This window comes from Hippoglossus hippoglossus, chromosome 5 (assembly GCF_009819705.1).
Source record: "Hippoglossus hippoglossus isolate fHipHip1 chromosome 5, fHipHip1.pri, whole genome shotgun sequence".
NCBI lineage: Eukaryota > Metazoa > Chordata > Actinopteri > Pleuronectiformes > Pleuronectidae > Hippoglossus > Hippoglossus hippoglossus.
In genome coordinates, this window is record NC_047155.1 from 12169819 (window position 1) to 12194739 (window position 24921).

Sequence of the window (24921 nt, forward strand, 5' to 3'; positions counted from 1 at the left end):
CAGAGGCCTAGCGTCATGTTGTCAGTTTGCTATTGTAGTCGAGCACAGTGAGAAACTTGGTTATCACAAATGAATGGCGAGGACTGGCTAACTGTGTGTGCAGATGAAAGAGCAGAGCTTAAATGATTTGCATGGAGTGATTATCCCACCCACCACACACACACACACACACACACACACACACACACACACACACACACACACACACACACACACACACACACACACACACACACACACACACACACACCACAACCACCATCGTCAGCCGCCCCTGTACTTGCCTGTCTAATTGTTCAATCACAGCCTTATCAGATTTGCTTTACACATTTCCAAAGTCTTCCATTACGATTTTCTTCGATTTTCTGTGAAGTTTTATCCTAGTTCAAACTAGACCATTTCTATCCCAATTTTCCAATCACCAACAAGTTTAGGAAGTCGGAGAAAAAGCTCAATTTTGGAGCCAAATCAGGATTCAATGTGCGGTCGCCAATCTCTGTGTCCGAACTCATTGACACGTCGCAGACTCTGCCTATGTTTCTTGCAGGCAAAATATCTGAGACGAATCAGTGACAACTACAGACAACTATGGCAAAGTTTTGAAGTATTACCAGGATTTGCCTTTTCTATACAACTGTGATGGGACGTGTTGTGAAGGACCCCCTGTCCCCAGTCAGTCGTGTAGTATGAACTTACATTTGCAAGACAAACGATAGCAAGTCATGTAGTTTGAAGTGGACAGCGATCCGATGACTTTGACAGTCGTGCAGTCTGAACTTGGCACAATTCGTTTGCTTGTCAGTTGGTGTTTGGCAGGTAGTGTATAGTTTTTATACACCAGATTGTTTTTGTTGTTGCTGAAAACAGGTTTTTTGTTTTGTTTTTGTTAAAAAAAAGCTGCCTGCATAATATTATGCCAAAATTAATGCAAGGAAATATTCCCTGTTATTCACTGAGGGCATCTATCTAAAACACCGGGGGGTTATTAGCATTAGAAGTAACATAAAGTGTAAAGAAAGTGTCGGGATTTCAAGAGGTTAAAACATTCTTTTATTTATGAGACTTAAATTAACAAGAGATCGTGCTCCCTGCCCTTCGAATGTTAGCCTCCATTTTCTCTGGTCCGAGCCTGGATCCCCTCCAGGAAGCTGCCGGCACAAAATAAATAAATAAAAGAAATCATCCAATTCACCTTTGTAAAGAGCAAATTGCATGGGGTGTCTGTAATGTGCAGGGGAAAATTGAGTGCAACAGATAGCGAGTCAACGCAGTGTCGTGTGAGATTTAAAAAGAAGAGATTTGCATTTGTGGGGTTTAATTTGAGTCAAACTGCCTCTGATGTCGCTCGTCCTCTGTAAAATGGATCTGGGGAGAAGTCCGCTTCGCTGGTTCTGAGGGACAAAGGCGACATTTGATAGACAGACTCAGGTCTGTTCACAATAGGAAGGGAATATGACAGTGAGAAGAATGAGAGTTATGCTTTGTTGCTTAGTCGTATTATAAGCTGTGGCTCCCATTAGTCACTGTTCCCACTCAGCCTTAGGCTTATATCTATAATATTAAACTCATCTCATCTTTAAGTTCGAAGCCGTAAAGATTTCCTTCAAATAGAGCAGGGGTGGGGAGGCTCGAGTCCTGCTGTGGCCACAAGTTTGATTCCTACTCGGATGTTTGCTGCATGTCTTCCCCAATTCTCCATCGCCATTTCACGCTTATACTGTCAATAAAGAGGAAATTACTTGCGGTGTACCTGCAACTCTCTTCAGCTCCATGTTGCTGACTGTAATGATTCTGAGATCAGTGTGTCTCTATATACCAGACAAACTAGCTTGTATATGACATATTTATTTAATCTATTTACTTTTATTTAATTTTTTTTGAAGATCGCCATTATGCTTGTCATGATCGACACGTTACTGGTGTGTTTTCTTCACCCCGACTGTGACATGACAGACAATTGGAAAGGATCAACCTGTTTTATAAAATTTTATTGTATGGCAGAAGAAATAATTGCCGGGATTTTTTTGGTTTATCTGAGTCACTTTTTGTGTTCATGAGTTGTTAGGCCAGAGGTTTCCCACCCCTGAGCCAAATGTAAAATGTTATTTTTGTGTCCGTGTGTGTATTTGTCCAAGTACTGCACATAAATCCTGTATTCGGTTCAGGTTCCATTAGGTGCAGGAAGCTTCCCTGTCAACCAACTCAACATCAAACTGAAAAAAAATGTGGAAAAAGCAAAAGTGATTTATGAAAGAAAAAGAGTAATAAAGCAATGAAGAGAGTGGGATAAGCAGAATAGGATTTGAAGTTAAAAAGAGAAGAAATACAGTAGTAACAGTGCACTCTGTATTTTCAGTTGTTCTCAACGTTACAGACGTTACATCTTTCTTCCTCCGCCCCTCACCCATCTCACCCCCGATAGTGTGTGCCCAGTGAAGGGGCACTATCATTCACCCGCACACTAATTAGAACAGTCGGCACAACAAACTCCACTTCACTCACCAGCAGCCTCACAAATTACATTTGGTGTGTTTGTTATTTACTGCTCTTGCTTAATTAGAAAAATCGTTTGGAGGAGCACTCTGGAGGTGTGGTGAAATCTCTCCCTTACGTATTATTCTGTATTAATAATCACCTTTCCTCAGAGAACCCCCCCCCGACACACACACACACACACACACACACACACACACACACATGCATACACACTCGGTCTGAAATTGCCGTGAAGCAAAACTCAGGTATCTTAAAAACAAATACTTCTCCTGAGTAAAAGTGTTTGATTTCCTCAAATGATTTTTAATTATGATTAATTTAATTTGTAATTAGTTAATGCAGCGGCTTCATTTGCTAAGAGATTCTCCGGGAGTGTTTTCTAAAGTCTACAACAGGAAAGAATATAAGTCAGGTTATAAAGTTCCTTCTTGGTTTTTTTCCTCAACCAAAGCTACAAAAAGACACATTTTCCTCTGCAAAGGCTTAGACTTTGTTTTAGCTTTTCTTTGTGTGATGTGTGAGCTGCTGCCAGTTCCTGTTGCTGCTGTTTTCTCCTGCAGGATGAAAGCTTTTAGGTTCAGGCACTTTAACACTCGGCCAGGCCACAAAGCAGCCATGAAGGGAGAGGGAAGGAGGGAGAGGCAGTGAGGAAAAGAGGGGAGAAGAGGGTAAGAACTGGGCTGACATTGTAGAGAGACAGAAAAGGAAGTGGTAAATGCAGATGCTGGTTTGTAATGACCTCAGACTATTGATGTTCCGATACCAATACCAGCATCAGAAATACCTCTCTGCTTAAAATGCCACGGAGGGCATCGGCAAGTACACAAATCTACCGATCTGATACCAGGTCTTTGAAATAGTTTCACCCTTCTTTTCCTGGAAATCACTTCTTCTTCACTGCTCCAAAACAGCAGTTGGACCGTACTGCCACTTGCAAATACTGTTTTTAGAGATTTCCAGTAGTGTAGCATTCACCAGAGCACCGGCCAAAATTTACTCCAACCAAAAGAGGTGGTCTCCATCCAGGTCAAACTGAAGCAGAGTTTGGTTTGTTTGCAGTCTGGAAAAACTTGTTCTCATAGTTCAGACTTTTGGACCAATTGCAGGAAGTTGAGACACCATTAAACAACAGAAGAAGAAACAGAAGTGGAAGCAGCTCCCAGGATTGCTTCTAGTTTTCACCACCAATGATGTTATGGTTAAACGACGAGGACGCTCATTTTTCAGTGTTACCATAAATACATTGGCAAAGAAATGTTTTTTTTTCTTTTTCTCAATTCAAACGGATGTTTTCTCTCTGTACTTTATTCAAAAAAAGAAAGAATACAAAAGCAGAAGTGACAGCACTCCGACATCAGACCCCCGTCCGTCTATACACTAATCAATGCCAGGTAAAAGTAGCCCACCTAGATGATGGCAAGATGTACAAACAGTAAAACTAGTTTTTAATTTGCTCCCTAAATGTGAAACCAAAACTAACCGGATCAAACGTAAACAACCTATCAAAGACATGAACCAGGGTTTGGACCTGGGCCGAACTATCAGGTGTGAAAATGCCTTTTCATCTCCTTTCAGCGCTGTGTTCACCACAAAGACAATTCTATTCACCTCCATCGTTTTGGTCTGGAAGTAAAAGGGAAACGTCAGAGAAAGATTCAGGAGGAAAAATGTAAATCAAACTTGCTGACAGGCTGAACAGCACGAGGGTGAGATCATCTGTTTTTGTCATTAGTGTGAACTGATCTTTTGAGTGAAGAGACCAACGGTTTCTCCTTCACGCAATGATTCTGCCAAAGCTAAATCGCATACGACTTTGTGGGAACATACATTCTGCATATCAACTCACTAAGATTCAATGACATGCATGTCTCCTTCCTGTCTTCTTGAGTAATACCACCAGTATGTCAAAGTAAAGAGAACTGAACCACACCAGTACCACTTAGTCACTCAATTTAAAAATATTTAAATGCATTACAGCAATACTGATTATGATACTTCAAAGGGAATCACCCACGGGCTTTGGGTCCATTACCACCATGGGTTTCTTACGAGGGACCACTTGTGTTGCTCTGGTATATTACAGGCCCCTGTGCCTCTCTTCTGTGTGTACAGTCAATGCATGGACCCATTTTTATAATGTTGGCTTAATACAGGGCTTGACGCGCAGATTAGTTTGGATGGCTCCTTATCACGAGTATATCAGTGTGAATAATGGGTGCACGAGGGGGGGGGGGGTCATATGATAGAGGAGGTGCTGGTGGACGGGGGGGGATTGAGGGCTGATCTCACACAGAGATGCTCCATAAATCCCATTCATAATTGTTTCCCTACTTGGTGTGCAGTCTTGCTCCATGAAGGGGTAAAGCCAAGGGTGCTCTAAATGTCAGGGGAGCGGCGCTCTGATGAATTACCTTTTAAAGATATCAGAGAGCGGGCGTTTCATGTGAAAGATGAGGCCCAACACAATGCTCGCAGGCTCTGTCCGCCTGTGGACATATTTCCCCCCCAGGGGAAATTTGTCTTTTTATCAACTGTCCTGAGAAGTCACAGCACATCCTTACTGCGTAAATCAAAGAGAATTAGTTTACTGCGTTGTCCTATCTGTGATGTGCCGTCTTTTTTCTTCGGTTTAGTTTTTTTTCTGCAGCGATCACGTGCAGATGTGTGTCTGCATGTGTGATTGCGTGTGTGATTGCGTGTGTGTTTGCCGTGAAGGTGCCTCACATATGACTGGTTTAGGTTAAGATTGCAGCTAAACACACACTTTGGTCTGTTTTATTACTCTGGTTGAAAGATTAATCTGATCAGCACTAAAGACACAAATATATACCATTGCCAGCACCATTAGAACATCATGGACACGGAAATATTCAGAAAACATATCAAGCACACTGCAGGTGTTGAATCCATGTGTGTGTGCAGCCCTGGGCAGAGATGAGGCTGATAATCTGTCGCGCATATATCCAGTTAGGTACCTTGATGTTAGTCGTGGTTTCTGAGATGATGCTGGTTTTAGACGGAGGTCACAGGATGTCTCTTCGCCCTTGGCCTGTCTGGGACAGCTATCATTACATACCCAGTGCCTCTCCAGATAAGTGCACCCAGGACTCCACAGCACACGGGCCGCCCCGCAGCAACCCACTGTGATAACTCCTGCTCAAAGGATAATACTTTTTACACATTAATCAGATGGCTCTTTAACCATGGAGCGCTGCGTGGCCCAGATGAAATTGAAATGCGTAGTTTGCCTCCCTGATAATCTCCACACAAACATCAGTAAAATATCACCACCGGTCCCATGGAAATGAATTGACTCACAGGAGCGACTGCAGCAAGTTTGGAAATTCATGGTCATAAAACTGCAGAGATACTGAGAGTCTCACATCTTCTTCTCCCTCGTTGCATCCCTCCACTTCTTACGACCATCTGGACTCGGCTAATGTAAACATGTGTTATGAGAGATAGAAGCTAATAAAGCACTTTCACTTTCTAATTCTGGTTGAATGCAATTAACTTTGTAGCAGAAATGTCCCTGGAAAACACATCCTTCAGGAATGAGTCATCAAATAACAGCTGACAAACCATTAGACTGATTGTTTAATGAAATAAATCAGAAGCTACTGTTTATTTTACAGTGATGGTAAAGCCTCAGCTGACGCAATGCCCACAAATTACTGCTTTTTATTATGGGCGAAACGACCTGTCTTGATCGCCACCTGGTGGCTGGCTGCAGTATATATATATATATATTCAAATCTGGGATATGGGCTTCATTTCTGGATAGGGGGAGGAAGTGGAGACATGTTTTTTACATTTAAAAGATAGGACAAAATGGTGACAGGTCTTTCGCACCAGTTTGATGATAAGTTGCTAACCACCAGCTGGATTTAGCAGAAAACACCCTGCAGCCATCCTCCACTGGGCAGACTATTGCTCACCAGCCTTATTGTTCTGCCTCAGATGTCGTCTCCTCGTACACGCTAGTTGTTTACCTACCAAACAAAGGTCTGATATTTGTGACATCATTTGAAAAGACTTCCAATAAGCAAATCTTTTCGCTCAGTCATGTCTTCGATTCTGCCATTTTCAATTTAGCTGTTTAAAGTTTGAAGTTTGTTTTGGGTCCATTTATTTATTTTCTCTCCTTCCCTCATGGGCGAGAAATTGCCTTTTTGGCTGTGAAGGCAGCCACTCATTCGTGTTAATATGTGTGTTGCTTTTCATCAGTCGCCCTCCCTCTCTCTTCTCTTTTTTTTTATCCTCATCTGTAGGGCTGCTTCCATCCTCCTCTTTTCTTCCTTTGTGGCTGTGTCTATGAATTTTGCGAAAACATGTTGAGGAGCTCCCCTCGGTGATGGCAGTAATTTGGTTTTCATATATTCTTATCCTCCAGACACTATTTAGTGCTTCTGTTGTGAGCGTGCGTGTGTGTGTGTGTGTGTGCGTGCGTGTGTGCGTGTGTGTGTGTTTGTGAACATTTGTTTTGCAGGATGCTGGAGAGTAATGAAACTTTGCTTTGTTTTGAGCGGAGACAGTTTGTGCAAAGCAAAATGGAGCATTTAACTGAAAAAAAGATGACACCAGTATGTTTTTAGTTAACAACAGTGTGATTGTGATTATCAAGAGGCTTTCAGCTTAGAGTGAGGGAGGTAAGCGGCGGCTGGGAGAAGGTTGTATTTCTTAACTTTAAACTGACAGCTCGTCAAAGCGGTAATTGAAAAGCATGGGAAAGTGGATAATGATCATTTATTTGTGTGAAATTCAAACGAGGGGTAGAGGAAAGTTGGACCTGTCGGTTCAGAGGCTTATCTAGCTTTGTTTGGCTGAGTAATTAAATCAGAGGAGAGAGTGAAGTTCTCCCCAGCTCAGCGCCTCATCTTGTTTCCTCTTTAATCAGGGGGCTATTAAACCTCTGATTGCACATCTTCTGACTTCAGCTCAGCTATTAAACAGAATGAAAGCATTTTGTGTGTGTGTGTGTGTGGAGCCATATTGTCTCATGTTGCAAGGATCAAGAGTAAGAGAAGTAAAAGGGCAGTTAGAGTGAGGTGGAGAGAAACGAGATACACTCGTTGTTATTCTAGCTCCACCAGCGGCACGCTATTTCATTTCTTGACTTGATGATAAATATGTCGCCCCCCCCAACCATAAATCCGTTTCACACAGCACCACTGACCGGTGGGATATATCTGTGACCTCATATTCAAAGCTAAAACACACGACCTGGTCTTATTCTGCTCTTTACTCCCCCAGTCGCCGAGCAGTCCTCTAACACAGACAACTGTAGTTTGTTGTTCTCCGCTATCAAAAATTCCAGAGACGGCTTCTTCCTCCACATGCTGCGAATGACATATGACTTCCTCCAAGGTCATCTCCGATTCCTCATCTGCACTCCTCAGAGATCGCCTAGATTAGACTGATGCCCCGCTCAGACGGCTACTGCCGGCCACGCCGCCTGCATACATCCATTCTTATGTGCTCGGCTCGCTGCGGCTGGCACGGACAAGGTTGTTCAGCAAGGAGAGTTAACCTTTGGGGGTACTAACAGAAAATGTATTGTTTGTTCTCTGGCGGTGGTCATTTTTTGAGGCTTACAATAAAAACTGGGGAAATCAGATTTTTGTTTTCTATCCATATATCTCTACCACTTATCCCCTTGAAGGTCTCAGGGGAGCTGAAGCCCAAAATAGCTGATATTGGGTGAGAGGCAGCCTGGACAGGTTTATTACAGGGCCAACATACAGAGACAAACACTCGCATCCACACCTATGGCTAATTCAGAGTTTCTTATTAACCTAACTCCAATCTGCATGTCTTTGGAGGAGGAGGGGAGGAGGCCAGAGGACCTGGAGAAAACCCATGCAGACATAGGGGGGAACATGGAATCTCCACAAAGAAAATACCCTGGCTGAACTGGGATCTGAATCGAGCCGCCCTTATCTTTTCTGCATATTTGTAACGGGGTGCAAAAAGTCATAAAAGCGAGACTATTTTAAGTGTTTGTTGTTCAAGCAAAGTTTAAGCTATGTCACATAATTAGCAGCTCATTTACAATTCTCTCTATTTTGTCCCTGTATATGAGTTGTGCTTATTTCAAGTGAACCTTGTTCACCAAATTTGTGACATCGTCTTTTGCAGCATTAATCTGTTGGATCCATGGAAACATTAAAATATAGCAGAAATTATGCAAACTGTATATGCCCCTTATTGAAAACACAAACTGGGTAAATTGGTTAATATTAATAATCCCTACACTGTCCTATGTGTGCCAGTTCATTACCGTGCTTCTCTTTGTGTGTGTTCCCACAGCACCAGTCATCCTGAATGAGTTAAACTGGACCCAGGCTCTGGAGCGAGTCTTCATTGAAAACCGTCGGGAGGACAGCTCTCTGCGTTGGCAGGTGTTCGGCAGTGCCACTGGAGTGACTCGATACTACCCAGGTAGGCCACAGGTCACCGAGTCAACAGTCTGCCTCATAACCCACTCTGAGATAAAGTCTAAATTGACCCCAGGGCTCCTCAGCTGCAGAACATTGGCAATCTCTTATCAGATGGTTATAGTGGTAACAGGATCGACAGAATGAAATTATGATTACTTTGATCTAATCTGATCTGAAATATCCTACAGTGCACTGTTCGCCCTATAGCTTATTTTCTTGCTCTCTGCAGCCACTCCATGGAGGGCGCCCAACAAGATCGACCTGTACGATGTCCGCAGAAGGCCATGGTAAGTGCCGTCACGGTGAACCCTCATAATATCACTCATCAATCACCTGAAATAAGAAAAGATAAGATTTATCTAAGAAATTAGAAAAGAGCATCTTGATAATTTTTTTATTTGGGGCATTTGTTTCCTAAAGTGTCTCCTTTGGACACTTTAGGGGCTTTGATGGTGAAATACTCTTAATGTACTTCACTTGTGAATGATGTTGCTAAAAAATGTCTTTAAGATTATTATTCTTATTAGTATTATCTAGTATTTTATAGTATAAATGTAGTATTTTAGTGGTACATTTGTGATTTGACTCCAATAGATTAGATATGGTAAATTCACTAGAGCCAGACTGATTTTTTGGGGCCTGATGCAGATACCAATATTAGTTAGTAAAAACATTTTGATAACGATATATATATATATATATATATATATTTATTTCAGAAAATTTATTTGGCAATGATTCCTAGGAAGTTGTTAAACCTTTGTGATAAAGAGCTGTAATTGAGGCGTGATAAGTTACGGTTTAACCATAAACTTTATTATAAATAACTTTATCACTAACAGTGTTTATAGATAAACAGATACAGGCCCGTGTCCTTGGATCCTGAACCCCACACTGCCCCTGACAGCTGTGCCGACAGTGTGTGAGTGATGTGTGATAGAGAATCGGCTGCATTGTGAATGCTCTGTATGAATGTGTGTGAATGGGTGAATGGCAAAACTGTTCTGTAAAGTGCTTTGAGTGATCAAGTAAAAAAAGTGCTATATAAATACCAACAATTTACCATTTATAAACACAAAGAAAACACAAATATACGTAACTTGATTAAGTATATTTGTACATATATTTGTATTTAGGTAAAATCTTTTCTACATTTCTTATCCTAATGTAAATGCTCTCAAATCCATGAACTTGCTGAACTTCCAAAGTGCTCTGTGCTCCTCCAGCTGAGGTTTGTGTAGCTCCGAGCCGACAGACTTGAACAAACAGAAACAGCAGCAGAGGAAAATTGCAGAAATTTAACTTGTCATTGCAACACCTGTTCTGTCGGCAGCAGCAGCAGTGTCATGCTGTGTTAAAGTTGTGACAAAGTGTTGTGAGACGATCTGAGCCCACGCACTCACACTCACACACACACACAAGCTTGCTGTAGACACATTTGATTTTTAAATCTTTGTGTAACAAAGGAGTGTCTGTACACATTGCCACTGCGTTTGTCTTTTATTCTTATATTCAAGATGAGGCCTTTTCATCTGTTCAAAGACGTAGCCCACAAACATGAACATCTTTGAACAATTACTTGTTCTTGCTTCTAGACCACGTGAACATACTCTCTACAACGGCAGCCATTTCTGTGCCTCATATACATATTTTAATGCAATTCTTTTACAGAAAACATGTTTTTTCAGTTAATTTTCTAACCCAGGATCTTAATGCATGTCTGCACGTTAAGACCTTTTTATGACTCCAGCACTATGTCTGAAAGAAAAGCTTTAAGTCTTAAATCCAGTCTCGTATTAAGATTCTTGTTCAGCATTTTGTCTCTGTCTGCTGTTGACCTTCTGTGCTCAAGGTATATTGTTTAGAGGAATAAGATCAAAATGTTCTTTCCTAACCCGTGTTTATCTCAGTAAGTGATCATGTAGAATGCACTGTATTTTGCTACAAGGACAAAACAAGATAGGGGCTAATGTTTTTATTAAAAGTGCAACAGCTGATCCCTGTACCGAGTGCCGGGCTGGGTGAGCGTGATCGGCCGGACAGAACTAGGCTGCGTTCACCCGCCCACCCTGGCTTCCTGTCCACCCTTCCACATTCAATCTACTTGCCACTGTCACATCAGCTTTGTGGCAGCCCTGCCTGTTGCCTGGTTACAGGTTGGAGTGAACTGGACATAATCATGACAGCAATGTTGATTAGACCTGACCCCATTTTCCATCTCTGTCTCCGTCCAGCTCAGTGTGAGTGGCTGTTTGAGGTCAGGCCAGGCTGTCACATGGAGTCACCGCAGCTCAGAGCAAACAAACAAAAGACACGCAAAAGAAAACCTTTGCATTCTGGTTACATTTGCATGACAATCAAGATCCTGAAGTACACCATTTTGAAATCTTAAAATGTTGCCAGGTCTGAAAGAGAATTAATATATTCACCATCAAAAAGCACATTTAAGGTCAAACTAGTTGCTCATTCGAGGTGAGGTGTAAGTCGTGGTGAGCGTTTAATTACTTGAATTGATCAATCCATAAAAAACATGGAAATTAAAGTGCTAAATGACAGTTAGCACAGTCCAATGGGAGCAGGTCACAGGTCTAGGTGGGCCTGCAGTGTCCTCAAGCTCTCAGCCCCCCCCCCCCCCACACACACACACACACACACACACACACACACACACACACACACACACACACTCCTCCAAGTATGATTGCTTCTAGTTTCAAACCAGTTGTTCATAAACTAATGGATCAAGTCACTTGGTTTGTTGAAAATGAAAATTGCTTAAAAAAAACAATCCACAAAAACAAATGAAAACAAACTTAGATTAAAACGAAGTTTTCACAGTTTATGTCCTCCTCACAATGTTGTGATGTATAACCCGTGGGATAAAACCGAATCACTCACTCAGAGTATTTTTATGTGTGGAAAAGTACTTCATACTCAGACACTGCGTATAACAGAGGACTTAAACATTCCAGTCAGTCATAGCCGGTACTTATTGTAATATGATGCTATTGTTTACATTTACTCTAAACACTGATTAGTGTATTTTTACGGAAAAATTCGAAGGGATCTCCCAACACCTCAGTGTGTCTGCAATCATCAAACCAACGAGGTGTTCCCTGACAATTAATTAGGTTAACACCCGAAGAAAGTCTCCCTAGTGCTCCACTGTCACAGCAGGCAACACTATAAACAGGGGGGGGGGGGGAGCTGGAAAACACAAGGCGCTGTGTAGCAGCACAACTTAAAACAAGGATCCGTTCTCTGATCTGTCAGCACAAAACCCGAGTTCATGGACTTTAATGCTCTGACACATGTTTTGACTGAGGAACTCAACGTGGAGACAAGAGGGAACAAGGAAAGACAAAGATGAGGGGGCTTGCTGAGCGGCTGCAGCGTCTGTGACAAGGTTAGACAGAGGAAGAGGTGTATGTGTGCACAGAGGAACACCTTGTCACCCCCCTCCCTGGTCCTCCATGTTTGTCACTGTCATTTCTGTCAAGCTTTTCCTCATGTCGCAGCCATCGACATTTCCTGTGGCCTGTTGCTTAGCAACTTGTGCCCAGCCGCGTTGAGTGGCGCAACCTTGGCAGGGAAGTCATGATATGTCAGGTCAGAGCGGCCTGATTATAGTCTTAACATGCTGTCTCCCCCGTTCTCTGGAGAGGTTGGCAAATCACGCATGTTAGAGGGGTGAGGTAAGACCGTCATGTGTGCTTATGTGACCGCAGTAGATTTCAGAATCCAGTAACACAAGTCAGACAAAACACCAGTCATACACCAACTTTTTGTGTTTCAATAGAATTTAAATTCTTCCTACTTATTTCTGTAAATAAATATTAACTATGACAATAACACAGCTTTTTTTTTTTTTTTTTAAAGGAAGAGAAATAAAACATCATTTGGATGTTTGTGAAAATAGCATCTAATCTTCAGGTGTTACCCATGGAGACAATAAATAGACATTTTAGCATTTGCAACATTTTTTCCCACAAATTGTTGCCTATAAACTGAGATTCAAAATGGGGGCTAACATTGTCTGAACCGTCCACTGTGAAAATTACAGGAATATGGTAAATCCCCCAAAATGTTCCTTTTCCATTTATTTCAACACTAGCTGAGTCATAAGCAGCTCCAATGACAGTATATTAACATGAAACACACATGAATGAAGCCCAAACTTCCCAGATACAGATGCTGCCATGTTGACATTATTTGGTGCCAGTCTGTGCATAGTGATGGTGGAGTGGTGTGTGGAGCATTACACAATTTTGTTCCACGTGACACAAAGTAGGAGGGTGTAGCCTTGGTTGTCTCTCCTTCATGGATCCAGTTGTGGTGAAGGCAAATGACCACACTCCTGTAATCTCACCACTCCCTAAATTACCCTATTATAAGAACTAAGGGAGTATGAGGACTACATGGAGCAAAACATATTACAATCAATTTCTACAGCCCCCTCTCACATAAATTAGACCAATTGAGTAACAAATACAGACATTTGTCATTTGTAGAGATTTCATACCCCCTGGAAAATAATGATGCCTACATGTCCTTACAGAAAAATAATTATTATCATCATTCAAGGCACCACACAGCAATTTGTGTACAAAAGCAACACAGACATGATAAAATAAACCACATACAAATCATGTGGTGTGTATATAAGTTTAAATTACCATTTTGACTGAACAAGTAAACAAAAACATCAAGAAGAAAGGTTTAGATAAGTAGATGCAAATATATATTTTCACACTTTCTCCTTCAAACCTACCAGCTCTCTCCTTCTCACCCACTACCAGATACAATCAGATCACATAGGCTGATATATTCCAGATATTGTTGCTTCACAAACACCAGTAAGTTACTGGTTTACACAGATGCAATGGCTGGAACCTTTGCACTGGCTCTGTCTCCAGGGGAAGAGTCTCCCAGTCAAAGATTTGATTTACAGTAATATAGAGAGTTAGAAGTAGCGGCCACAACTCATGGTCACTTCGGAGCGTAAAGGACGAGGAGGGGTGGACGGATGAGACGGGCAGGGCTGAGCCGCTGGGAGCTGACCAGGTGCTCTCCGTATGAAAAATATCTGAGGGGCCACTGTCACATCACTGCGTCTACAGATGTGCTGTCTCCTCTGTCTGCCGCCCCCCCCGCCACCAACGGCCCCAGGAAAATTAATGGTCCAGTCAACACACTTAATTGTCTCCAATTGCTCTGACATTAATTATTAACATTTGTCCATTATATTGTCTGTTCGTGTTATCAAGGGAAGCGAAGCAGAGGGTGAAGGGAGGCAGAGGGAGGGAGAGAAAGCGAAAGGGCGAGGAGAGAAATAATCAGAGACAGGCATGGAGTCCTGTTAGCCAAGCGTTGCAAAGATCCCATTACCTCCCAGGTTCACAACAGCATGTAGGCTATATCACATATTGATTTCTTCAAAAAGTCAATCTGACCTCTTTGTAAATATTATGACGAGTGGTCAGTCCTCAAAGCTGAGCCCCCCCCCCCCAAAAAAAAATAACCAATATCCAGAGCGCTGAGCTTCACCTCCTCCATCTTTCATTTCTCTTCACCACACTTGAGGGAGACGCTGACTCAAAGAAGAACGACGTGTTATTGGTGCGAGCAAAGGAGACACAGGGCTTCAGCACGTTTACTGTGAAGCCGTTTTCAGACATGAACCTTGTCTCTCATGAAGAACGCAGCAGGAGATTGTCTGGGTCAGACGCATTCACAACAGGATCATGTGCAATGCAGGAGGCAGGACATGACATATACATTCTGCTGTGGAGATCACATGTTTTTGTTTACAGCAGATCAACACTGGCATCGCTTGTTGTCGCCAGAAGCTCTTGAATCTCATTGTCAGTCGCTGTGATTTTCCCGCGGGGGAAAATCACATTCTACATTTTATGGACATTTCACAAGTGACTTGGCAGGAAAACCTCTGGAGGATGTCCAGAGCAACTGACATTATGTTGTCACATTCGGCCCCTTCGGAGAATGTCTGGAGTTCCGTGCATGTTCAAAAGCAACATGAGAGTCAGTCAAAACTGTGACATGTCACTTTCAGCCAAGATGTTGGGACACAGACTTTTTATGCAAATGTAAGAGCTTCAATAACAAACAGGTACTCGTCTGCTGATAATTAAAACTGATATATTCAAATACGCAGTACTAATTCAATATTTTCTTCATTTTTGCAAAGAAAGTGGAGGAAAAAATGTTGCATAAAATTCTGTGTGTTCTTCTTGGGCACAACCGAAAATGTGGAATTGGCACCACAGCTTCCAATAATCAACCGAAAGTGGAATAAATAAGCGGCAGACAACATCTATCTCTCCTGCGGGCTCTCTGGGCGCCGTCCTCCCATATTTTTATCTTAATTCAATCTTTATATGCCTGCCACATCCACAGGAGCTCTAAGAGAGCAGCAGTCCATAAAATAATAAGCCCATCAGCACAACACAAATGCACACGCTTAAGAGCATGCACACGATCGCACCTACAACGCACACATATAGACACACGCCAGCGGATTCTCTGTGTAACATGCAGTTCTCCCATTATGGTATGGTTACTCTACTTACAGCTGCTGTACATGATGCATGTATATAAGGTAATGGGAGATGTTTGCCTGCAGGGGAAACTTTAACATGTTGAGGTATTATAAAGTCAATCAAAGGACTTTCACAGAGGAGACCGTTGTTACCTCCCCACAGGTTCCCCTTATGACACCACGTTTAAATTCAATAGATTTAGATTTTTATTTGGATCTCTACCAAATTTTACACAAACATAAATATCAGTCCCCTTTTTTTTCATCTAGATCCATGAATTTTTCTCTAAGAAATCAAGACAATTTTTGAAAAACATTTGCAATGTTGCAATGGATCCACCCCCTGATCTGGATCCGCACTTATATTTGCTGGGTTCTTCCTCTGGACATTCTCCACCCCTCCACAAAATCTCATGGAAATCGGTTGAGTAGTTTTTGTGTAATCCTGCCAACTAACAAACAAATGCAGATGAAAAACAAACCTCCTTAGTGGAGGTCCTGGGTTAATTTATTATTTTCAGTTTCTGTCTTTCTTGTTGTTTTCAGTTTTCATTTTCAGTTTGGTTTTGTTTGGCAACATAACGACTTGGTTCGGTTGCTCCTCTGCCAGAAATTCTTGCTGGCAAAAAAGCCCTGAAGACAAACCTCTCCCATGTGCTGTTTATATAAGACCTCACACTGTGAAGACAAATTCACACATTATAGTGGACACGCACACACACAATACAGAAGCTACTGTATATACATCCCATTCATTATGTATACACACTGCACAATGCAGCCAATAAACATGACTCACCACAGACCACAGTGAAATATGAGCACACACGTGACAAACTGACAAACACACACAAATTCTAAACACACACTGTCCCAAGTTCCTTTTTCCTGTGGCACAATGCAATGAGCCCGAGCCACTACATGTATCTTTTACATGTTTCTGAAATGTATGTTGTAGATAATTCCTCCACTTTAAATGTACTGCACAACACTTTGTGGAAAGGGTCAGGGTGCATGAACACAATCTCCTGAGAGAGTCGGCCCCCCCGGCACAGTTAATGTATTGATTTTTACAATGTTGCGTCTTGATAAAACTATTTCATGAATTCCAATGAGACTCCTTTTACCAAACTGCCAAAAGAAAGAGGTGGAATACAATCACCACAACCAAGGAATATGTCATTGTGTTCAATGCTTGTGAAATGCATTTCTGTTCGATTTATATGAGGGGGGGTGTATACGTTGTGGTGCAGGCTTTAATCTCCTCTCATTTAGAGCGAAACCTTGTTCCACCTCAGTGTAAAGAGCACATGCCTAATACACACACACACACACACACACACACACACACACACACACACACACACGAATCAGACTTCATCTTGGTTGTGCGTATTGTTCACTTGCACATGTGTGATGGTGTGAACATGTTCTTCCTGTGACATACATCATGTATCTTACGCCGTTCTTCACAAATTGCAGCTGCGTCCGGACGTGCGTTTCCGTTTCCAGTGTTTGTGTTGGTGATTAATCACAACACGAAAAACAACAAGGGACATTTAAACCTTGGTAACGACATAGTATTTGCAATTAGTTGTTAACTGCAATGACGTCTGATACTGATACATTGCGGAAATCCATTCTTTGCTCCAAGGCTGTGAATGACGATTCTTTTCAAAATGTATAAATCAGTGAATTCTCTCTGGGATTAATCATAGTCGTCACAAATGCCCTTCATAAATTCTCAGAGATTCTCCCATTCACACAGATTCATACAACACCTCTACACACAGCGCCTTGTCTATCACACAGCATTAAAAACACTCTCGGCACACAGTCGTCAGGAGCAGTGGGGTTCATTGAACACAGACTGGATGAACCGGGGATTGAACCAGCGATCTTCAGATTAGTGGATGAACTATTCTGACTCCTGAGCCACAGCCGTTCACAGAGATCCAATTCACAACAAATAAAAAACAAATAGATTCTCACATTTGAGCAGCTGGAACCACCAACCCAGGTTTTATAATTTGTTTCTAAATGAGTTAGTCAATATTCAAAATTGAGTTTGGTTAATTTCCAGTGTATTGATTGTTCTCTGTTTATCATGGGGGAAAAAACAATACGCCCTTTCAAACAATCAAAACAAATGAAAATGCTTTAAATCTTGTGTCACCGTGATTTGGAGTTTAGTGTTAAATGTAAAATAAACAATGATTTGTCTTAGATTATTTTTCTGAAAGATCAGATTATTTGTGCAAGGCCCAGTCACTTTGAGAGTGATGCATTTCAGTTTATATTTTACAGCAAGTGAAACAGTGTAGTGTCAGTAAAAATAAAGAGAGAAAAAAAACGATTTATTTCTTTATTTTTGTATTCAGTATGTATTTATTATCTTTATTTATTATATATTATTCTTATTGACTGTATGTATCATAGTTAAGGTCATTGTAAAAAAATCCACTCAATATATATTTTTTTAATTCCATAAAAGTCCTCACTACAAGAGTCTCGACATGGATGTAACTGTGAAGTAGCTTGTTTGTATTTAATTTATTTTTAAAGTCCCTTTTGAACTCAAACTCAAAAAAACATATTTTAAACATATTATAGTTTGACTTGGAAGTTAGAACTGCATTGCCAACAAAGGTTTGTTAATTCATGTACTAACTTGTGACTATGATGAACAGATATAAACCGGTTGAATCCAAGAGGAGCTGGACTCAGATACAGAGCTTTCACATTCAATTTCCCTCTGTGATGAGTGAACCAGATCTGACTCATGCCGATATGTAAATGCAGCGGTGATGTTGAAGTAAAATATAACGTCACCGATGATGGTTTGGCACCGGCGGTCAGATGCTGGTCATAACTTCCAGCGAGCGGACAGGGAGGCGGTCGTCTGATATGTGGAGTCCACTGGCTGACGGCTGTGTCACCGTGGCACAGAATGGGCGCCGGGCCTCAGTTCAACACCAGCCAGGCCCATCTGCTTGTCACCTGGCTTTGGCACGCAGGAGACTGGGTAATGACAGGGAAAGAATGGCATCAGTGGGCAGAAGCTGAGAGGTAATTACTGACTGGAATCCATGCAGAAACGACACATCTGGAACCATGAGTCAAAACGGGGGTGAATTATACACCGACACCGGCCTCCACTCGCGATTCTTATCCGTCAGCGACCGTGGAGCCGCGTATCAGCCCGGAGGCTCAAAATCCTTGACTCCATCGCGCTCGCTCTGATCCTGATGTTCAATTCAGCTGCGCTTCAGGCGGTGGAGAGGCAGAGAAAGAGAGCAGCGCTGATGCACCAAGACAATCTGCAGGGGAGATCAGTCAGCGGAGTGCCATAGTTTCAGCGCTGAGTGACGCTATTCTGGCTGATGTGTTACCCTTCTCCTCTTCATCACTGCTCACACGTTTCCTCTTGAACCCCCATTACCGCTGATCAATGCTGCCTCTTTCAAAGTTGGACAGAAATGATCTGCTTGAGAGGGATGTTTTCTTGGCAGATTTCAGGGCCAAAGTTCACACAGGCGACCATTGTGAGAGTTTACATTGTGGGATGACCCATAATGGCTGACTAACAGACGTCTGCATTGCCGTATAATTAACATTAAGGAGCCCCCCTTCAAAATAACTCATCCCGTTAAAAGGGCCATTCTCTACCATGAGAAATAGACTGACCAGAGGAGTTAATGAAATCCTGCCGTTGGTCCGCAGGCGCAGCCCTCACCAAATGACCCTCCTTCAAGCTCCAGACAGGGTGTCTCCGTCCATGAGCCTCAGGGAACGGAGACGTGGGCCACATTCTGACTGAGTCTCTCCGTCCTGCATCGATGATCGCTTTCACAAACCCCATCTGCCCCAAAAGAAAGAAGTGGCAACTGTGTGGAGTCTCACATCTATCCTTCTCTCCCTCTCGCTCCCTCAAATTAAGATTTCAGTAATTAAATTGATAAAAGTCATGCATGCCAGTATGCCTCATGGTTCCAGACCTGATTACATACGCCGCACAGTCGTGGAGAGCTGCAGAAGTTCTACCTTTGATGTGGCATTCTTTATTATTGAAAATAATTGGATTCTCCCTCCCCCTCTCTCTCTCCCTCTCACATACACACATTTTGCCCATGTTCACTCTGGGCATGCTCAGTTAATCGACCTCTTGCGAGGTAGAACTGGTGCAGACCCTTCGCTGCCTGCATCGGGGGGGGCTTCCAGGCAGCTTTTCCATTGAGCCGGGACCAGGTTGTGTCTGAAAAACGGATTTGAAGCGGCCCAGGCACTGTGCTGAGGGACGTCACTTCAACACGGGGGCAGGGGTCATGCTGCAGGTTGGAGTGGCGCCTGCCAGTGAGCGGGAGCGCGGAGGCTTGCGGGAGCAGTGGCAAAGCCTACCGGGGCTCCGTTGCTCTACCACCATATCAGCTTGGCCGAGCATAAGAAAAAAGCCTGGCCCACGGGCAGCTGGCTTCTCTCCACACTCAGCGGAACGACTGATAATCAGCAGAAAGAGACCCCTGATGATTACTCTGCCTAAGACGGCTGCTAACTACTCGCCTGCTCACTCCTCAGAATGTCAAACTAGTCCGCACATTTGGAACCCCCCAATGTGCCATAGAGACGCTTATAAAGTCCATCAATTCCCGCTCTCTTTGTATCAGGGGTAAATGTGAATTTAATTGCCACTGGAACCGAAAGAGAGAATTTTTGATTTCCCTCTGTATATCACCCTCTATCACTTGTGGACAGACATTACACGTGAAGTCTCTTCCAGAACACAAGTCTGTCTGCCCCTCGCCGGTTTAGTGGCGTCTTCGCCTCGTGGGCCTGTACGCTGCGCCGCGGCCGACACCCCCCCAGAACAGCCCTATTTTAGGAGTTTTCTTTGCGGCAGAAGCATAATGGTCTTAAGCAGCTCGCTTAAGACCCCCCCCCCCCCCCCCCCCCCCCCGACAAAGGGACTGCCAGAGTGAATAATGCGTTTGATGCCCAACTGATGAGTCATCAAAGAAACAGAACATCAGCTATCTCACTTGTACTGACAGCACTTAGCTCAGCACACATTCTCCACCGCACAGGTCAACAGCGCTCGGGCTGCTCCCTGACAAGTTAATATGAATTTCAAGTGACCAAATATAAAGTCTATTAGATTGTATGCGTCACCGTAGCGTGACTGAAGACAAATATATTCTTATGTCATTTGTGCTCATTTAAAGTCCTAAAATTGTTTGTTGTTCTTTTACCTTCTTATAAGAGTGGGTGCTTCTATTTCGTAGCGTAATTATAGGTATTCTAAACACAGATTCTAAACACATATTGATTGGTATTGAAAGTAGAATGTGCCAATATTGGCAGCCTGACTTTTAATGGGTTAGTTTTGTGAATTTGGTTGAACACCACATAAACAAACATCACTGGGTCTAAAATAAATAATTAGCATTGTGGTAATAATATATATTACATCTAGAGCATTTTTAAACACAGTTTTAAATATCAGAGGTATCATTAAAACCTGTGTGGAGCCTTTGTTGATGTACAGTCTGTTAATTTTCATGGCTTTCAGACTGTGGCTTGTTAAATAGGCTGTTGGAGGTTGTACAGTCCGGTACCGACCATTGTCCCACATGTATTATTATACACTTAGACCATAAACTAGCAATTACTTCGGCTTATGCAGTAATTATTTAGAGAAGGCATTGTTATTCAGAATAGAGGAGTATCTCTGTTGAAGTCGGTCGACAGTAGCTGTTGCCAACACTGAAGTACATAGCACAACTTATTAACTCTTCTAAGCACATAAGCCTTTTCTGTATTCTGTAGCTTAAGTGGGCTCAGCCGTGGTCGCCTCCAATCATCGGGGCTCCACCTCATTGTGACTTTGTTCCTTTCTTTGGTGCAATTCACAAAGAATATGGGGGGAAAAATGAACAGTCATTCTTTGTGTCTTCTTCTTCTTGTGCAGGTATATCCAAGGTGCATCGTCTCCAAAGGACATGGTCATCATTGTGGATGTGTGAGTGTCTCACTGCCTCCTCTCTTCCTACATTTCCCCCCTTAGCTAGAGTGAGTGTGTGCGTCTGCTTCAAAGGGCACTAGTGCCACCTGTTGGTCTGAGGAAAGCCTGAAGTCAGAGGGAAGACGAATGCTCCTCATCCGCCTGCACTGCTCTCTAAAACATGCCCTATAAAAGGGACATGAACAGAACATATGTTTTCTTATGTGAAGCTCCTAAGATTCAGCCTGTTCTTTATCGCTTCTTCTCTCCAGGAGCGGAAGTGTCAGCGGCCTCACTCTGAAGCTCATGAAAACCTCCGTCAATGAGATGCTGGACACGCTATCAGATGACGACTACGTGAATGTGGCCAGGGTGAGTGGAAGTTCAGCTCATGTAATTAATCGTACGAATCACTCCTGCGAAAAACAACGATAGCGCAAATATTTGTTGTATTTATTAAGCAGGCGGTAATCAAGCAGGGAGTTCGCAAACGGCACAGTGTGCTCGTACTGCTGCTCCCAGTTGATTGCCTGCGGTAGGAACATTGCACTTTCCTCATTACAGTGTATTTGCTCTCCCTGCATCACCGGTGACCATGTGGGATTTTGCCTGCCTGTCTCTTTCACTCTCTGCTGATTACTAAGCTTTCTATTAGGACTGATGTTTAGGGGAATATTAACGTTATCCTACATTGCAGGACAGATAACGCACACACACACACACACACACACACACACACACACACATCCGCGTGCATGGTGCGGTGGCTCTGTTCGCAGACTTCCTTCGGTAATCCTTCATAATCCATTGCTCTTAGCCACTGTATGCCTTTAAATCCCAGCTCTAAGAGCAATAAATGAGCTCGGTAATCTGGGTGGGAACGCATCTGATTTTCACCCCTATAAAGCACAGCTCACTGTGAAATGTTTGCAAACACAAAAGCTAATAGTAAGTAAAAAAATTGCCAAAACTAATCATCACACACCATAAAGATACACTTCTTTATGACAAAACTTCTGTGATGGCACTATACTTAGTTGGAATGATACACTATTTATTTCAGATTATTGTTTTATTTTTAATTATTATAGATAATAGATGTAACCCAGTTTTTATTTTCCAGATCTTGTTTCATAGCTGCTGTATATCTCAACCTTTTATGATACAAGAGATTAGAATCTGATTTTTTTGGCCAAGTATGTTGGAATTTGGTTCCGGCAGTTGGTGACTCACGTAATAGGTGACATTATTATAGGAAACATATTTAGCTTTTTCAGGTTTTCTTTCCTCTCATGTGTTATATTGTGTTATTGTATATGTAAAAGTCAGTCCGGCCGATACTTCCGTCCCAGTGTGATGTCACATGACGTATTTGCATGCCCACCTAGTGGCTATAGTCTGACACACCCCATAAACCCGTATAAAGTGAGAGCGGAGGCTGACATTTCTTACATGGGCTGGAAGCAGTTGACCAATCACAAAAGAGAGGCCCTGCTGGCAAATCAGAGCACACTGGGCTTCATCACAGGATTCTTAAAGAGACAGGAGCTAAAACCAAGTGTTTCAGAGGCTGAAAAGAGGAGCTGCAGCAATAGGGAGTATGAGGACACAAATAGAAATATGAACCTGAATATGAGTATAATATGTCTCCTTTGAGATACATTTAGTAAGTTTATTATTTAGTAACAAAACGCAACATACAAGCATCGTATATATTATAAGTATAAAAGGCAAAGACTATTAATGTAGTGCGAGTCGGAATGAAATTGTGATGTATGTGTATTTATATAAAACAATGTTTTTGTAGATGTGAAGCATCCACTAACAACTCTCTGAAGAAACAAGGCAGAGACGATGATAATGGATAAAAGACGGTGATGACTGAAAGACAGAAACTGCTCCTGTGTCTGTTAATTTCAGAGGAGAGGAGTTAAAAAACAGTGTGTCCAGGCTGTGAGGAATCTAATGATTGAAGAGATGTGATAGCAACAGAGTGATGATTAATGAAAATGTGGCTCCGAATAATTTTTGGGTCCTGGATATCTTTGTCTGCTAATTTAAAAGTGAGAAATGTCAGCTTTTTCACTCACAAAGCGTTTTTACATCAATCCGGCCTGAAAATGTCAGTAGATTTTGAAGGTGACCTTCAAGAAGACATAACATTTGAAACCTGCTATTACAGACGCTGCTGCTAATATTGTGATCACACACAGGCACTGCACACACAAGGAAATACACACACACATGCACACGCACACTTTTAGGCTAATTGGGTGGATGAGATGAGACAGATGATATTACCTTGGCTGGGTTTCTGTTCAGTGGTTTGCTCATGGTGTTTCAGGTGCACCTGGTCTTTGTGTGGAAAGTTGTAATTACCAGTGTTTACTGTCATCCAGAGAGTAGCAGACACATCTGCACACACCCACGCCTGCATCATGTCACCATGAACCACGCACACGTGTGATAGAGAAAACACACAAATACACAATCTGACAATTATGCTCACCTGTCTTTGTATTTCCCCTCCGTAGTTCAACGAGAAGGCCGACGCTGTGGTTCCTTGCTTCAGGACGTTGGTCCAGGCCAACATTCGCAACAAGAAGATCTTTAAGGAGGCCGTCATGCACATGCAGGCCAAAGGAACCACAGATTACAAGTCTGGCTTCACGTTCGCCTTTGAACAGCTTCTCAATGTAAGAGCCAACACGCCTCTCAGGGTCGGTCTGTGGCTGACAGTGTGTGCACATCCAGAAAGTCAAAGATAACCCGCTGAAACTATAGTGTAGCTCCAGTGCATTCTGCCACAGTAACTGTCTAATCCAATTATCAAAGCAGAATTTACAGGGATAAAACAGTGCTGACAGTGAGGGGCTCTGGTTTGTAGACGACACTTCCAGAGCGCTGTCATTGTCGCAGATTGGTGTGATTGTAACTGCTGTTGCGGTGGAGCAGCACTGGCGTCTGCAGTAGCCGGCACAGTGGTGAAGTCTGTGAGCAGCAGGCGTCCTCGTGCTCGCAACACAGGTGCTGCCTCAGCTCCGTATGCTGCTGTGTATTTTAGGAGGCTGCCACCCTAATGGGCTCTGATGGGATGATTGATGAGCGCAGCCCGGAGGAGATCAGCCACAGACACTTTATATTCCTCTGCTGGGGTTGGAGGCAGAGAGCCAAGTGCCGGCTGCATACAGCCCCCCCCCCCCCCCCTCCCCTTCTCTTTGCCAGCAGAATGAGAAATAAAAAGGCCCCTTTAATCACTGTCCGTGGCTGACTCACTCCCGTGATTTGTGGCAGAAGCACAATAAAAATATGTAATTGTAGCAATATTATTTATCTTTATTAGAATCTTGTCAGATTGACATGCCGCTGGCCTGCATATCAATGCCAGCTGCTGTGCAGACAGGCGGGGGTGCGGGCATCAAAGCTGA

General features: G+C 42.8%; 1 protein-coding gene across 1 annotated transcript in view; it reads left to right on the plus strand.

Moving 5' to 3' along the window:
* cacna2d2a (calcium channel, voltage-dependent, alpha 2/delta subunit 2a) overlaps positions 1-24921 on the plus strand; it is a 149488-nt gene that overhangs the window by 99142 nt on the left and 25425 nt on the right. The window contains 5 exon segments of the mRNA XM_034586584.1: positions 8806-8937; positions 9166-9223; positions 21461-21511; positions 21766-21865; positions 24028-24189. Coding sequence (XP_034442475.1) covers positions 8806-8937; positions 9166-9223; positions 21461-21511; positions 21766-21865; positions 24028-24189 — 503 coding nt within the window.